At 32.2% G+C, this 18,908-nt stretch overlaps 2 protein-coding genes across 2 annotated transcripts; both read right to left on the reverse strand.

The window, feature by feature from the left end:
* Positions 1–349: 349 nt before the first annotated feature.
* On the reverse strand, positions 350–12,112 carry TRIADDRAFT_55170 (uncharacterized protein; the record flags this gene model as incomplete). The annotated part of the gene is made up of 31 exons (XM_002111748.1): positions 350–753; positions 998–1,133; positions 1,226–1,350; positions 1,453–1,621; positions 2,056–2,142; positions 2,315–2,466; positions 2,567–2,698; positions 2,807–2,867; positions 2,992–3,090; positions 3,278–3,373; positions 3,461–3,679; positions 4,153–4,225; positions 4,384–4,661; positions 4,887–4,982; positions 5,115–5,176; positions 5,278–5,353; positions 5,552–5,635; positions 5,753–5,817; positions 5,933–5,997; positions 6,144–6,246; positions 6,394–6,492; positions 6,688–6,821; positions 6,894–6,981; positions 7,122–7,227; positions 7,356–7,409; positions 7,532–7,601; positions 7,742–7,776; positions 8,026–8,091; positions 8,482–8,583; positions 9,970–10,057; positions 12,042–12,112. The coding sequence occupies 31 exons, from the start codon at positions 12,110–12,112 to the stop codon at positions 350–352; spliced, it is 3,495 nt and encodes a 1,164-aa protein (XP_002111784.1).
* A 2,836-nt stretch (positions 12,113–14,948) lies between these two features.
* TRIADDRAFT_55171 (uncharacterized protein) lies at positions 14,949–16,688 on the reverse strand (the record flags this gene model as incomplete). The annotated part of the gene is made up of 1 exon (XM_002111749.1): positions 14,949–16,688. The coding sequence occupies one exon, from the start codon at positions 16,686–16,688 to the stop codon at positions 14,949–14,951; it is 1,740 nt and encodes a 579-aa protein (XP_002111785.1).
* Positions 16,689–18,908: the final 2,220 nt, after the last annotated feature.

Below are 18,908 nucleotides of genomic sequence, written 5' to 3' on the forward strand. Positions count from 1 at the left end.
GATATTTACTCCATCTTTTATGTATATAGCATATTAATAAGGTTATCTATAAATAATATAGAAGAAACACTAATGTCACATTCCAACTTCGCTACAATACTCCAATCCTATACCAACTTCCGCATTTATAAATTCATCTGCAGTTTTAGTTATTTCGCTTGCAGATGAATATGATAGCGTTCTTACAAACAATTAATATATGTTGAGTTGTATTGCATAAAATTTCAGGCTCTAATCATTTAAAAATTGTTGTAGACGAAAGTATAGCATCATTACAAAATAGATAAGGAGAATAAATCCATTTTTTCGGCTATTTAATTCGCAAAAATATTAATTTCGAAGTTTTTAGCTAGTAATAGACATTATCTCTAATCCCATAACCATTTCTAAGGCGTTGTGTAGCTCGACTACCAGTATTCTTAGTATTTCTCCGAAAAGCAGCATGAGATGTTTTGCTTTGTCTACTTGTTGCCAGGAATGCATTCTTAGCATCTAAAACAATTTTACTGAACTCATTACTACTGTTAAGATCATATTTGCTATCCTGATAATTAATATTGCCCTTTGTGCCATTTGAAAAGTGTACGTTGTTGGGATGATTTACGTGGCGTGTATCACGTACACTTTGTCGACGATTCTTTGCATGCTTTTCACCAAACTTCATAAATTGACTCGAAACCTTCATTTTGTTATGGTAGTCTATGATATACTTTGGAAATAGGCTCTTCTCATCGAATCGCCTCTTAATTTCATCTGTATAGCGTAAAATAAGGAGGAAAGTTGTAAAAGTAGGTTGGATCGAATGACTCAGTCCTTTCTATCGAATGTACTCTACGTACTACTATTCTACGATAAGCTGGACTGGGCTAATGTCAAATTAGATGTATAATGCAAATATGTTGGAATAATATCTCCACTTCATAGAAGCTATTACACATCTATCATGCTTTAATATATATATATTACCAAATTATTAGATTACATCCGTAATTTATACCTTCTTGAAGTGGTATTTCCGGCAAAGTGAATTCACTGGAATCATTGCTCTTTTCACCAAAATACTTCAATGGATTCTGTACAAAATCAGGCTTATGCAAAGTACCGACTCGATTTAAAGTGGGGCAATCTAGATACTGTCATTACAGAAAATAGTTAATAAACAATGTTGAGTTCAATTACTTTAGGGATTAATTTAATTTATATCCATGTATCATAAACAATTAACCGTAAATAAGCGAGCTGTCACTTTGGCGCCAGCAGACTTTTCACTCTGTAAAAATTGTATATTTTTAATTGGATGTGGTTGGCGTCTTTCGCGTCTTTGCGATCTACACCTTTGCACTGTTTTACCTGTCAAATAATAATCTCCAATAAATTAGCTTAATATAAACGATCACTCTATATAATATCTTAGTGATATCATTATCTTTATATCATGCTAATTTTTTTAACCTAAAATTGTTGTATCCCAAGCATCGCCTTGATAATCTAAATCTTGATCTTCTTTCGATAATACAGATGCATCATCATCAAATATTTCTGGTACAGGCATAATAACTGATTTGCTAGAGGATATTGAAGGTAAATCCAACGAGGTACTGGCGTCAGTATTGGGTTTTGCCTGATTGATAATTGAAAATTAATTTGAATTTAGAAGAAAATTGAACTATTTAAAGATCATAGGATAGTGAATAACTCCACAATTGCAAGAAAACTGAAACGAGGTAACAATACTGATCCAGTCAATTAACACATAAATTAGAATCAATTCTAGTCCCTTTTTGATTAGTCTATGCTGCTATTGATCGTTATCATTAAGCTTTTAATATTACTAAAAAAGAAGTACTATTGGAGGATATTTCTGAAAATTCTAGGTGAATGAAATAATATTTACAACCGAACATAAACTATTTACTTTGATATATGAAGTTATATAAGGTGCCTTGCACTAGATTCTAGATAAATATGTATATATTTCAACATCATTAGAAAACAGATAAAAATCCTCTTGTCCGTGAATTAGCGAGCTATATTACAATTATTGGTAATGCTTACTTCATCATCTTTATCGTCGTCTGCATTGATTTCTTCCTGTTCTTCATCTGTTAATTCACGATATGTTCCTAATGACCAAACAGTTTCCTATACGATATTTATACATTTAAAATATTTACAATAATTATTATTTGATACAACATCAAGAGAGTACAAAAGTTTTATAAACCAAACCAAATATTATTTGCCAGAGAATTTATCTTTGTACACTCTACATGCCATTCAAATTGAAAGGATAATTGATCAATTTCGTACATACTTGGCCAAACATTCCTATGTAGGTACCTTCTACATCCCATAAAGCTATACCACAGTCAGCAGAAGAGGTTAAGACATAGACGCGACGAGAATGGGCAAATAATTCAATACTACTGATGGTATCAACGTGAGGTTGAAATGAACATTTCATAGCTAATTTGTGTTAGAAAAATATAGAGTAAATAATTTGTATTCAAGCATGTAATAAAGGAAGTAATCCCTTAATATACGCTATTCATTCTGCACAACTTACGTGGAGGCTCTGTCGTAAATCCTTGTTTACCAGTGCAATAATTGGCAATATTCCAAATCTTAATCATTCCATCGAGATCACCAGTAGCCAAGTAATGATTAGAAGGATCTATCCCCATGTTGGCAATTTTTGCTATTTTCACAAAAGTTAAAGATTATGTAAGATTCTAACTTTCAAAATCACAGATTCATAATTCTAGGTTAAAAATTGAGTAAATGAATTATAGAAAGAAATACAAACCATGTGGATGTGAAATAAATTCCCCTCGTAAATCGGCAGTCGAAGATGACCAGAACCGAACCTGTAAAATTTCATAGTTATCACTTATATTAAACTTATTTGAGTATTTAAATTCTTCGACATATACGAGACGGAATTTTACAGCCTAACAAGATTGTGCAAGTGCCAAATTTTAATATTATTACCCAAGAATAACGTCCGCAAGAGACTAGATCAGCGCCTTCGGTACCAACGCGCTTTTCCAAAAAGGACAATTTAGCAATAGCAAATTCCGAAATTTCATCCTATAAAATGTTTCTATAGTTACTATGTGCATTGCGAATTTGTTACTACGATAATATCGGGCTCTGATATGCTGTATATAATTTGAAGTTTCACTTAACAGTATCACAGTAATGTTGCTTTATGATTACTCCAACTTATACAATTAAGAAAATCGCCTACTCTTCATGGTTAGCATGGATTAAATACCTCATCATCTTCAGTAACTTTAGCTAAAAATTCTTCATATGCAGTTTTAGAATGGACCGGTTCACCCTGAGCAGTATCCAGAACCATACCCGCGTTCTACATTTCATAAAGTTTAAATTTAAAAATCTTAGCGAACTCATATCCGGATGCTCGTTGTAAGGAACAAAATCGCATATTAGTTACCGTTATTGCTTTTTCCTTATCTAACTGAACTTTCCTCTGCTGCAGTAGTTTGATCGTATTCGCACGACGTCTGATATTGATTTTCTTACACCGCTGACGTAAATGTTTAACAAAATTTTCGCTATTTGCATTCCATATAATAATCTCTCCATCATAACTTGCGGTCGCCATTAGACTAGGAGGGCAATAGGCACAAACCAAAATATCATCTGAATGTTCCTGTAGAATTATTTCAAGAACAATATTATGAAAAACTGGATATTTGTATTGCACACTAATTTAGGTGATATTAGAATGAAGTTAGATAGCTACCACGTATTGGTGATTTGACACAATTATACATGATATTTTTTACTCTTTGATATAAATATGGTATTATGTACAGTTTTTGTATTAATTTGTGCTATTTCGTGTTAACTTCATGAGAATATTTAAGTAAAACCATGCCCTTCGAGCTCATGTTATATTGATAACCTTTATCATTTATTTTTCGTATGTAGTTTTCAATATTTTAAATTATATATTAGCTACCGTAATATATTCGGATGGAAGTAATCATTTAGTGTATAAAGGAGTAGTATTAAAAGGTCAATCATTTATATATTTAATCACAACTGTATCATTTAAATTAATTAAAAGTATTAGTAATTCCTGGTGCAACCTGAGTTCTAGGTTTAGGCGTATTAATTTACCTGGCCTCCTCTCCAGTCAGATGGTTCGACATAGTAAGAAAACATTTGGTTACTCCTGAAGACCGTAATATATCTATGAAATGATGAGAGAGAAATACCAATTATACAGCATATACTATACGCTTACATACAATTATAGCTGATATTCTACATCGTATCTTACCTACATATTATTTATTTGTAATTTTTTTATATCATTTCGAATCAAATTCTCATTAAAAGGATATCTACCTTTCCCATCCGATAACAATAGTTTTACGTGGCATAACTTGAATTTGGCTAACATCGATTGGTGATCCGTTGGCTGGTACCAGTAGATTTGAACATTGTCCATTGAAATCCCAAACTTTAATTATGCCATCAACACTAGCTGTCAATATTTTCATGGAATATTGATCGAGTGTCATAGCGGTCACTTCGGCATCATGGGTGCTAGTGAATTGTTTTACACGTTGCCCATTATCTAGGCGCCATATATTAATATCGCCATCATGGCACACGCTTATAACCTATGCAATGGTGCAAAAATAAATGGAAAATTCTATTATTACTGTCTATGAGCAGTCACAAGAAGGTATAGAAATCATATATAGCAGCTAATAACATTAACAACTTAATTTGGGGGTATACCTAAAGATATAGAAAGATAATCATAACGCTAAGTCAAATATCACTATCGCATTTCTGATACTAGACAAAGGAACAGGCTTAAAATTAGGTTTGTTCTGATTTACCTGGTTATATTTGGCACAATATGTGGCTCGAATAACGGGTTTGTTATGACTCATTACTCGATCTTTCAGCTCGATTTTAACTTCCATTACGGAAAACTATTTTTACGAAATTTAAAGAAAAAAGGTTGAAAATTTGGGCTACATATCTTAAGTAAAATAAAATTTCATTACATAGTAAAAAATTTTGTAACCAAGTAAATATGAAAAGCTATAAATAAGAATATTTACCTGATTATTAAATGCAGAATATAGACGATGGCGCACTTCATCATAGTACAATGTGCTTTGAACTGGACCCAGATTATAAATCAATTATTTATAAGTAATCTGTTAGCTCTGATATTACCCTTTAATAATTCTTATGTCCGCAATCATTTAAAGCTAGGTATACCTTCAGGTCCTTTTGGAAATACACCAGTCAATCTTTGTATGCAAATTTGCAATTGGGTATCCCAAATACGAAGTACCTTCAAGTAAATACAAGAACTCATCTTCAATGACTTCACTGCTTGATATGTATGTATGCATAGCTGTAAATAATAACTTATCTACGCTAATGCCGTCGAAAATACGAAAGAAAGTAAACTACCTAATATTTAGTCATTGAAATATTTTTCAAGCTAATATCAAACTAGTAGTGTAACATCCTAAATATTCAAGTCTACCTTATCCTTCGAAAGGCTAATCAATTGACCTTTTGAACAGTTGAAAATTACATGTACTACGCTTGCCATGTGCCCAACTAGTAACTAAATTATAACAAAGAGTATAATAATTAGCCGATTGTTAGCTACATTCCAAAATAGAATAGTATGAACAACTTTTTCTATTACTACGAAAGTACAATTACAGTGGCATAATCATACCCCAACAGGTTTTGATATAACATAGGGGTTCCATAAACAGACTTGATAATTAACACCCGCTGTAGCTATAGTAACAAATCAGGAATCAGACATGAAATGATAAATAAGTAAAACTGTAAGAACAATCATGAAAGCAGATCACGACAATTTTGTTTTAAGGGATTGTTTTAAAGCTTATACCGATCAGATTCAAGTCGGAACTATAGTCAAAGGAATTGACGCCTTGTGATATATGAAATGCAGTTCTAATAAAGAAAATAATACAAAAATGTTATTCCTACATATGGACATATGGATTAATAGTAACCACGTTACAAAACAAAATTACCAACACTATTATCCATAAATAAAACTATAGTATTAAGAATTGGTTTATTAAAAAGTTACTTACGTCCTCATAACAGAACTTGATTTCTCAATCCAGCCCAAAACTAATGAATTCTTCTCCGTGGTAGCACATGATATGAAACAGTCTAAATGCTCTGCGTATTTAACTGCGTTAAAAAATGTAATAGTTAGAAAACGATAAGTAAGGCTGATCTAGCTTAGTAAGTGATAGTTCTAAAATATTGTATGAATATGAATTTCATTGATAAACTCAATACAACGATCTCAAAATAGAGCGATAGTAAATTGGTTACCTTGCCTAACCCAATCATCATGGCCATGATGATGGACTAATCTTACATTTTTAAATACACCTTTCTTAATTTCCTTCAGTGTTAATTGGAGGCATGGATCTTAATATATATGCGATTAAACCAAATTACAGATTGTTTTATTTTAATAGGAATAAACGGTACTATTTTATTCTGATAAAGAATTGGCAATCGTCAAATTTCAACGTACAATCTTAAATAAAATAGCGATTATCATACGGAAGCATTTTAAAATCAATTAGCGTTTATTCCAACGAAAAACAAGAATCATCTTACCTTGCTGTTGATTTCCTGGTTGAGAAGGTCGGTCAAATAGTGAAATTGAAGCAGATGAAAAGACAACTGCGTTAATCATACCGGAAACATCTCCCCACGCTAGTATAAGATCATCATTATTAAATCGACTATTCCTGAAATAGGCAAACAACGAATTATAATCGATTTCAATGAGGATTCTACATATTTATAGACTCTAAACCAACCAAAAATCCAAACATAACGGAATATGATCCAAGCCTTGGATAACATAAACGCAGCTAAAATCTGACTTGGGATTTAAATCATAAATGCCTAAAAATAATTATTTAAGTGTAAGTAACAAGACCTAGAATAGGTGATCAACCATACGTTACCTAGCATTTATAGAGTTTGTTTTTGAGATACTAGACAAACTACAGCTATATATAATAAGGATTAATAATAATAATAACCTATTTCTTTGCTAGTAAAGGCTATTGCAATTTTATTAACTTTGTGCATTGGAACATAATGTATCACCCATAAATCCTTAGATTTAACTGCACTGGGTAGTTGAACCTATCGTCGTTAGAAATTAAATGACACCAAAGCAGTTCAGATTAGAAGATCTTAAGTGCTGCATTAAATATGTAACGCTAGTTAGCTACGTATTGAAAACAGATAATGTTCATTAAGAAATTGATTACCTTAAAGCTACGATGCATTTTATTATTAAGTTCCCACATACACAAGTGTCCTTCCTATTTATACGTAGAACCACCATTATAACAAAAAATTTTTTAACTAATTACCAATAACCTCAAAGTCTACCAAGCCTTTTAGAATTTAATTGGATCGGTAATCGTAATAATTTATTACTTACCCTGCTAATAGTAATGTAGCGATGAGGATTACGTAACGCATCTATTCTTACGATAGTATCACGATGAGGGCTATGTAAAACGTACATTCAACAAAAATCAGGCTATATTACAATTTTGAAAAAGTACACACGTAGAAGCCATGATTACTTAAGAAATAGGAACATATATGTAATTATTGTTATTAAATTGAATAATCTACTAATACTTACGTCCAGATATGTTTATTTTCTTTCCATTGTGGAATCTACACCGAATTAACATGATTAAATAGTAGGTAGGATAAGTTAGCAATTCTGAAAGAGTTTCGTTAATACAAATTTCAAAGTTCTTTTTTAGGCGATTAATCATCTGATCTTGATATATACAGTAACTTGAAGTTCATGTATAATAATGAGTAAATCACATTCAAGTTGTAATATAGTCCTGTTGATAACTACAAAAATTTTTATGCTGTACAATGTACATAGTAGGTATTGCAAGTGCTTTTATTTACCTGAGCAACTTTAATCTTATCATCCTTTTCATAGCATTGTAGTAATATATGTGAACATAACTTATCCTATATAAGAAATTATAAAATGAAAATTTAGTCTTACATAGATTCGAAAAAATTACGTCGCGTTAATTCAGTTATCCCATATGGTAGCATCACTGGTTTATTCTGATCCTTTACAGTAAGATTATTTTTACATATTTTATTTCGTAATTACCCAATCAATATAGCCTTCATTAGTGGCGTCTATTTTTTGAAAGAGTTCTTCGTACTATTGGCATAAAAGCGAAAACTTTCTTAGTCGTCTTATGAAACATTTACTACTTTGCTATATCCTAAGTTGTAATGCCCATTTTCAATTGCCAAAAGAGTCAAAAAATAATCAAACACTATAAAAATGGTAACAAAATTTAAATATATCTATAAATTTTCAAACGTATAAAAAACACTTATAACCTCCGTTTGTGAGCCTTTATCCTTAAGCACCACGTTCATGACATGACAAAATTGATTCACATTTAGGCGTAATTGCCTCTTAATGCCATCTTCAGTATTAATCTAAATTATTATCAACAAGAATAAACTATCAATACTTCAAATATAATGAATATAATTTCTGACTAAAAAAGTAGTCAGCTTAGATATATTATAACTAATGATAGCCACCCAACACATTCCTGATCATGGTGGCTTATATGAAAAGAAAATAACATGCGCGCATTAAAATTTTATTAGTTAGCTATAAGGCACGGATCATTGATTAGTCGTAATTTCCCCATTTCAAGTAAATATACATATATTTGGAGATAGTAACATCGACATTACAAGAATAATTACAACACTAACTGATTTAGTTACAATACGCATAAATGTTATTCATCGATTGGGATCACTTAGTCCAGATCACTACAATTTACTATATTAATAAGTCCTATATTCTTGTTGGATTTAATCGTAAACTTTTAAGTAATCAACAAAATAAGCCCGGGAGTTATTGGTCGTTGTTACTAAATAGCGATCATGTTGTATTATCTTATATAATTCTACAGAGTATTCGAATAGAGTAATAAACAATAAAAATTTTTAGTAACGTGTTTAGAGCTATAGTATTCCACTAATCTTTTCAAATACCATACAAACTCTTACATACTTGTATAATGACGGTCATTTAATTCTTACTAGTTAATTATTACTGTTTCGTGTATTGGTATAGTGCATTACAAGGCATGCGAGCATTGCTCTACAATTCGTTAATAAGCTTAGTATATACAAATACAAACGTACTGTATATTATTATAAACATATTGTAGTGATGACTAATAAGTCTATTATATACGAGTACAAATGTACTATGTATTATTACATATATAGTATATTGTACGTACCGATTCTATTCTAATGCGTAGCATCATTTATTTTGACGAAAAAGCATTTTAACCACTTTAACTAATTGTTATCATTTGTAATCATTGCTAGTTTGATTAAATATGGCATTTATTGCTGTAATGTATATTAAAACGGAATATTTATGATGTAAGTCAAAATATTAACAATATAAAAGCAATATTATAGCAAAAACTGTAATGTTCAATCATCAAATCGTCAAGATAAGATTGACTTGTAATACTGTATCAAGCCAATTTTATTTACACCTACCTTTACTCGATAAAAATTAAACATTGTTATTAAGATAGATTCATTTCTCTTACTAATTCAATATTTCACTGTGTGAATAATCACCTTTGTTCTAGTCATTAACTCAATTACGTCAATTCTCTATTAATCTACTGTGCTAAATGCCTAGAACATAAATGGTGAATGTTTGTTTTTTGTCGTTATGCTGTAGAATTGACCATCTATACTATGATGCACGTATAATATTATCACGACAATAAAAAGCAAGTAATTATTACAATTGGCTGCTTATGCTAGTAATTAGAATACCGTTAGAGCTGCTTCGATTAATTCTAAATCATGTGTATGCAAGCGATTTTCTAATTTGGTCTTGAAGGCCTGCTGCTGTCTCGATTTCCTTTAATAAAAGATTTAGCATCAATTAAAATCGAAGATTAACTCTAAAACTAACTAATGTTTGGCTTTTCATATCGTAGTTACATGTAAAAATAATAAAAATATTACAAGAAATTATACGATTTGCCCTGTTGTCATTTTAATTTAGTGCAATTAATGAAAACATATGTAATTTATTTTAGAATTAGTCAAATGATATCCCTTACAAATAAAAAAAGACTATAATAATTATTATTATCCTAGCAAACCTATAAGGTACAGTAGATTAGCTTGTATGCGAGTATACATCCTATCGACCTTGATTTATAGTACGTATTTCACAAAATCAGCACGTTAAAGGATTGTTATGGTTTCTGTACATTAATTTCGTAAATAAATCCATTTATCTACTCTAGAATACTAAATTAAATTACCGTATATTATTCATGAAAAAATTAAACTGAGATCAACTTTTGTATTTTCGTGATTATCATTATTATGAAACCATTGTATACGAAAAATTGCAATCTACAATATACTGTTGAATTAGTAGAATTTTGCCCCTTTAAATTTAACCTATCGTAATCTCGACAGCATTCTATTCATACTATAGCTTAACGTTTTTGATGCAATGATTCTCTACTGTAATGAAACAGTATGTTTCCCAAGAGAAGTGAATGATTTGATTTAAAAAGAGCGCAATGTAATGCCTCAACTATATTTTCACCGGTAAAATGAATTTTAAGCTATTGTGGCTAATAAACAAACTAATAAACCAATAAATGACTAATAAACATGCGGTGACTGAAGTTTAGTGCACCTTAAATTAACATTAGTTAAATTTTGTTGAAATAAGATTCTGGGGGTAGTCTTCCACGTTATAAAACAACGTTCGTACGTAAAGTAGGTATCATTTTAGTAATTGTAAAAGCATTTGGATGCATTTAGCTAGTTCAGATCCGGCTGGTATTAGCTATTTCAAAGTTAAAAAGCATTCTAGTAAACTAAACATTCGAAAGCCTTTCAAAGTTCTTGTAAACGATTATATTAAGGATTCAACATTGAAGTATTAAAATTTAAAGCTAATAATCCACATGTCAGACTCATTGAAATTTGAAAATATGTATGATCACGCTCGATTTCATGTGCGATAGTAGTGATAACATCATATGTAGAACGATTTCTTTTCCACATAATTTGTACAGTAGACATGTAATGCTAACACAGTCATTTTTAACTATATCCGACCAACCCCGATGATTGCCTACTGGAGCCTAATGCAATAGTATAACGAATGTAAATTAAACCTTGTAGTGTAATTCCAAGTGCAATCTTTTCAACGTATTGATAGTATCACATTAAAAAGCCTAAGATTTAAGTGAGAAATATTTTCCCTCTACTATATCTTCACAACTAAATCACTATGATATGAATGTGTAAGTACCATCATTGATGTGTAATAAATGCTATATCAATCTTTAGCGATTTTATATACCATGGCTATGTTACTATACAAATATTAGATGTTGAATTTAATATAACTTGTTATAACATCCTATCATACTTTTAATTGGCGAATAAGATTTTAACTTTAATTTCCTTTCTATGTGTACAACGTCGTGTTCACTAGTAGGTGCTAAGAATTACTGCATTCAAAAAAAAAGTGCTGGAAATAATTGAAGATAGTGTAGTAAAATATAGAATAGATTAATTTTTTTAGACAGTATATAATTTGTTTTATGCTAGTTGAAAGTCAGTCTGTCTTAATTTGTGAATTATTATCGTGGTATACTGTACACGTATACCTTTATCATGCACGATAGTTGAAGTAGTTGTGTAAACTTACTATAACTATCGATGAAAGTATGATTGAAAAAGAAATTGAAATATGTTAAAGTTACAAATTATTTTCATGCCTTTATACAACGTCCTGCTGGATAAAAGGGTTATACACTTTTAATTGTAGTTAATCACGGTCGATGTCCTATTACCGCAGTAGACCTTACCTGCGTCCTTTATTATTATTAGCTGCGCTGATTCGAATATGTTCCGTTAACGTCAAGAGAGAATCTGCCATCTTGACGCCTTTTACTATAGGCGTACATTCGATAGGAAAGTTTTCAGGAAAAAAGTTAAAATTAATCGTCTGTTGGATATTTACGCTAGTAGTCAATCGTGAAAAAAAAGTCAATTGCCACCGAGTGGACGTAGCAAAGGCTAAATCTAAATCAAAGTCTTTATCAATTTTTAATAGATTACTTAGTATAGGAAGTACTCGACACTCCTTGATTCTAATATAGCAACCAGATAAGTCTGTGTACATGAATTGAAATAAAAGCGTTACTAAGAGGAAAGTAGAATAAATTACTCGACGTCACAATCGACTTGAAAGTAACAATAACAATTATTGTTCAAAGTAGCACCATGGCATCGATTATCCTCTCTAACTTGCCCTTGATTGGGTAAAAATGCTTAAACAATTTTAGAATATTATTGTCTTAAACTAAGGACTCGAGCAATGAGAATGCAGTTGCAATACACTACTTCGTTGTTATTCACTGTTTATGAGCTATGCAAAGTCACATGAAATTATTAAAACTAATGCTCCTGCTGTTGGATTTTGTCTATATTAAAATTCCATCATTTTCGATAGGAATAGCGTATTATGATGCTAGTCTCTTCGTGAAATTGCTACCATAGAATAGTAGTACTCTAACAGTATATCGGTCAACAAATTATAGTAACTGGCTATTGTAAACAAACGTCCACACATAAACTTTATATTCGATTTTTCTTCATTATTTCTGCTATTACTTTATTTTTAATACGAACTGTTCTATTTTCTTAACTGATGCATGGTCTATTAGCACATTATTTAGCAAGCCATACCGCAGACCACTAGTGTAGTTTACACTAGATCATAGTCAATTTACTACTGCATGCTCAATTGTTCATACGCGTATATGGAGAACTGACTTCCATTTGTCTTCTGTTATTATGGCATAAAGGAATTTAGTCACAGTATATCATCTAAAACTGTATTACAAATGATATAATAGGTTAGTCTATAATGAAACTAATTAAGTTAAAGTTTTATTATCTAGAGTTTGTTTTATAGTTATCCTATCGACATACTAATTCACGCCCTTTCATCTCATACTTTCACGTCTCGTAAAATGAATAGCATACTACTCTTATACGGAATAAAACATTGTTTCTGTGTATATTATAGGCTAAGTCAAAATGACTAGGCTTATCATGTATATGTTGAGGGATTAAGATTTTTAGTAATCTAGTAATAAATGCGTATAATAATGAGCTCAAATTTGTCAGTCCACATTTTGGAATAAGAAAATGAGATTTCACAAAATTTTAGCAGGGCACAACTCTTCCTTACTGTTATACCTATAGTTCTGTTGTACTTTTCAGAATCTTACAAAAAAGCATATCGCAACACTTACATAGCAGGATAATTTTGAATTTTAAATCGAAATGGAAATTATTAACTTACTACTATATAAAAAAGAGGGAAAATTAAATCAATTTTAACGCCATGTTCACAATTACTCATTCTACGATTATAAGCATGGGTTACTATAAATTAGGAAATGAGTCAATACTACTGCAGCCTATAATATTAAAATGAAGATAGCTGTAGTCTATCTCATTTTTATTAATAACCTACCGTTAGGGAGTTTTAAGAAAAATTCAGTGTAGCACAATAAGAATTTCAATAGTAAGCTCAGCACAGAGTAAAATAAATTAGGCCAAATGATAGTTTTATTCGTCTCACAAGGTATTTTGTAAATATCCTATCCATATGAAATAATGTAGCGTAATGGATACAGCATAAAATTAAGTTAGCTCATTTAACGCAATACTGTACAAATAAATTTCTGTTCATATTATTCAATAAAAAACAAATAATTGTCAAAAATTATGGCAGCTAACCATTGCAATAATCCAATAAGATTAGATACATAAATTAAAAGTTTAACAAATCTGCGTCCAGGTTTATCATAATTGTGATTCGTATTCCGTATTTAGTAGTATGTATTCGTATACCGTATACAGACATAAAGATACACTGTAAAATAAAATTCATTGAAAAATGATATTAAAACTGCTATTTTTCTTAATCACCGACATAAAGTAAATAGGGATAGACTAAAGTTATCGACTGATTTAATCCTATTTTCATATCATATCAACACACAATTAAGCAATATTTGCACCTTATTAGCTGTCGACGTGGTTAAATATATTAAAAAAATTAAGATTACAAAATCCATTATAAAGAAATAACGATACAGATAACGATTCGTGCCGTAAATCTGTTAAGGGATCAGACTGACGTACATCCTTTATTTATAAAGCAGTAGTTAATAATCCTCAGGAATTATAGAGTAGTAGTTAATGAATGTACTGTATTTAAATGGCAAAAGAATTTATATTGATTAAAGCAACTAACTCAAGATCGATGGTTTAGCTATCTAATTGAACAGATACTAGGTTGGATTGTAAATGAAATTTGCAATACATGAATTTGAACGGATATGATTTCAAATGATTTGCTATTAGCTGAAAGTTGAATAAAATTTTTAAATAAAAAATCCCTCTGAGAGTATAAGACGTATTGAAGCATTTGCAGCTATACACACACATATCGTAATTTCTCAGGGGCGGTATGCTAAAACCATCTGTTTAGTTTCATACAACGTAAAATAAATTCACCAAAGTACCATACCATATAACAGTATTAATAGGATATCATGATAAGAAATATAGGCTAAACTATCCAATCAAGATTTTTGATCCAAACATGGTATTACGTTATCTAAATAAGGTAATTACAAATATTAATATAGACTTTTAAAGAGTCACTAACGACTCGTACAATAAATCTCCAATGGTCACTTTGATGCTAATAACTCGTTCATATCTAGTTCGTAGGCTTGATTTTCCTCAATTCGAATGCAATCTGGAGTGTCAGGTTGCCTGAATGTAGGATGGTTGATTACTTGAGCCTTTGCTGGATCAGAGTCAGTGATTATCTCGTAAACAGGGTCGGCTCTTAAAGCTTCATCGATAGGAAACCCTAACTTATTCAATCTTCTAATTGCCTTTTCCATATAGTGGCGACCTATGATGCTATAGGTGCTTCTAGCTTTTTGCACCACGTCTTTGTATAAATCGCAGGCTAACCTTTCGTCGTTTACCATGCCTAAAGCATTCTCGTGCATCCGACCAATATGATAATCTGACCAAGTGGTAGTTCTCTTATTAATTTTCGATGAAAAAAATTGATTTGCCTGTACTGCCCGGAAGCACTGATTTCCTTTGTTTTGATCACGCATATCAGTCAATTTGCCTCCGAAGTACAACTTTCCCAGCCTATAGTATGCATAGCTTGCAGCATCATGATCGCTAGAATCCGCAACAGTGTTATAGTATTGTATTGCTATCGTAATATCAGAGTTTGGAAGCCTATCTTTTTCTACTAACTTGGCGAGACGACACATTGCCATGCTGTAATTCATTTTAGCAGCAATTGCATAATGATGTGCGGCGATCACGAAGTCTTTTTCAACGCCGATACCTTTTTCGTACATAAATCCTAGTAAAAAATTACCTAATATTTTTCCATCATGATTTTCATAATCAACCGCTGTGACCGCTTTCTCAAAAAGTTCTATCGCTAGTGTAAAATTTTGTCGAATCCCTCCTAAGCCATGATAATGTAGTTGACCCAATAAACATAAAGTATCTGCATAAGGGAATCTTGACGACATACCTAAGTAGTTAAAGGCTACGTTATAGTTATCATCAAGGTCGTCATTTGATGCTTTGGAATAAAAAGCTTGATAACCTAATAAAAATTGAGCACGGGCGTGACCATTTTCAGCAGCCTGAATTAAATATTGTCGGGCTTCCTCAGCTTGCTTACCTATCAGGTTACCGACATGATGAATAATATTGGCAATGTTATAATAGCCGCTGGGATTACCCATATCCCCGGCTTTTTTAAAGTAATTAGCAGCAGCTTGATATTGCTCTACATCCTTATTCTCATTCAATATCCACAACAAATAGCCATACTCATTGTATAATGTTGGTCTATCTTCAATAATTCTATCACGATTGCTTTCAATCAGGCGTTTCTTCGAATGCTTTAATTTCATAATTTCTTTCTTCCATAAAGTCGAGTTTGATATCCTGTGTTTGAGTTCCTTGTGGGCTGGTGAACTGCATATATCTTTGGATGCTGAATTAACGTACATGGGCACTTTTAATCGTACCAGTTGTTTATCAGAAACGGCTTTGATCCATAATGCTTTCTGTGATGAAGACTTGCTAACAAATAATTGATAGAGGAGGTATTGCGCGGTAGGATGTTGCTGTTTAGCGGAACGTTGATAGTATTGAAAGCACTTTTTTAAATCTCTCTTATTCATACCGTATCCATGATGGTAGTAATATCCTAACAACAAATTGGCGTGAGGGTCATCGGTTTGTTCGGATAACTCTAAGTTGCGCTTGATAGCATCTTCGTACAAATGATGTAGTATAGATGTGGAAATAAATTGATTTAGGTTTCGACTTTCATCGGGCACAGGATCGCGCATTTTATAAACTGCCGAAGAATTGCCCATAATAATAACTTGATATCGATGGTGGTGAAGAGATGAACTATCAGCAGGCCTTACAATAATGGTGTGGTTAATACAGCTGAAGTATTACCTATATAATGGCTACCAATATGCGATTAGAATATTTCAATGTTAACTGAAAGAAAAAAAAAAATAAGAGTACTTGTTATTTTCATATAGAAGATAATAATGTCAAACGTAGACTCTATCGATGGAAGTGTTTCAGTGCTAACAATCAGTGGACAATTTGAACATCATCCTAAGTTATATTATTGACTACAATGACACTCCATATTAGACTTCAAACAACTTACTACGTCGTAAGACAACTGTAGCACCGCATTTTAATGATAAAATATGAACACGAAATGCTTCAATCTATATTGAATGAATGATCAGTTGGAGGATTAACCAATTACAAAAGGTGGATCATCTCCGGACCATTGAATGATTTGACACGCTTTCAATCGTTGGCCTAATGTTGGTATAGCATACCGGCAGATTTACACGATGGTCCAATTCATTAGTTTTGATTTCTTAGGCTATTATTTAGGCCTGCAAACTGGCGCTGTAATTGAATCGGATATTTAGGTCTATTGAATTGAACTCTTCTCGCCTTATTGGATCAGACTGCCGCCACCATTGATCGGCATCGCCTTAATAATTTTTTTTCAGGAGATTGCAAAGCTGCAACACCTACAGTTCCTGCTGGTACAGTGTAAAGTACTGTACAGGGCAGGACAATCATCATACTGTACAGTACTGTATAGTACAGTGCACAGTACAGTACGGTACACTGTACACGACGTTGCAGTACTGTACTGTACTGTACTGTACTGTAGGTAACGAAAGTAGGAAAATACTGTACAGACTATCACTATTCTGGAAAATTGCGTTTTAGTAGCAATCTACTGAACAATGCAGTACGGTATACTGTAGTTTATGACACAGCGCTCAGAGCTCATCCCCATCAACGATGATTGATTGATTTTAGACCAGTATTTATCAAATACTGTTGTTTCAGTGCTGCCACTGCTTTGCTAGGCATCAGTGGGTTGTATATGGGTCTAACTACCAGAGTGGCCTCCTATTCTATCGTCAACCTACTTAGTTTGAACCTATTGATTTACATTGAGTGTACAGAGGTGAAAGGAAAGCCCCTAAAACTGTATAGAACCTCTTTTCTTTTCACCGCTACAGTCCTATCCTCTTTGTCACCCTGTACTGTACAGACTGTACTGTACACTGTACAATACAGTACTGTACAGCCTTGGTACAGAATAGTCAAGTTAATGTACACTGTACAGGTGCAGTACAGTACTACAAGACATCGACCTTCCGAAAGGGCTGTATAGAACCTACAGTATTTTCTTTTCACCTCTACAGTCCTATCCTCTTTGTCAGCGTGCGCTACTGTACAGTACACTGTACACTGTACAATACAACCTTGGTAGTACAGTACAGTACTGTACTGTACAGTACAGAATAGTCAAGTTAAAGTACTACTGTACACTGTACAGTACTACAAGACGTCGACAGTAATGACTCCAAAACTCTGGTGCAGTACTGTACTGTACAGTACTACAAGACGTCGGCCTTCCGTAATGACTCCAAAACTCTGGTCCATGACTATTTCTACAGTACTGTACACTGTACTGTACAGTCCATTTCATTTCTACTACAGTACAGTACAGTACAGTATAGTGTAGTGTACAGGATTGGAGTACTAATGAATTTATATTGACCATTAATACAGCCTAGGTACAGAAGAGTCAAGTTAAAGTACTATAGGTGTACTATTACAAGACGTCGACCTTCCAGTAATGACTCCAAAATTCTGGTCTACTGTACAGTACAGTATGACTACAGTATTTCTAATGAACTGTACACTGTACTGTACAGTGTACAGTCCATTTCATTTCTACTGTACTACAGTACAGTACAGTACAGGATTGGAGTACTGTACAGTACAGTACAGTACAGTACAGTACTTAGACCTGACGTCTGTACTGTACTGTAATTCACGGTAACTCGTGTCTACAGTACAGTACAGTAAACTGCCTACGTCATTACTCAAGTTGTGCATTACTGAATTTACAGTACATACTGTTCTGTATATCTCAAGTACGGTGCTGTAAAGGCATAAATTGAGCAAATACTGATGCAAAATGAAGTCAAAAATTCTCAAATTGAATTCGATGACTGTCATAACAAAATAGTATT

This window comes from Trichoplax adhaerens, genomic scaffold (genome assembly GCF_000150275.1).
Source record: "Trichoplax adhaerens TRIADscaffold_4 genomic scaffold, whole genome shotgun sequence".
Lineage (NCBI taxonomy): Eukaryota > Metazoa > Placozoa > Uniplacotomia > Trichoplacea > Trichoplacidae > Trichoplax > Trichoplax adhaerens.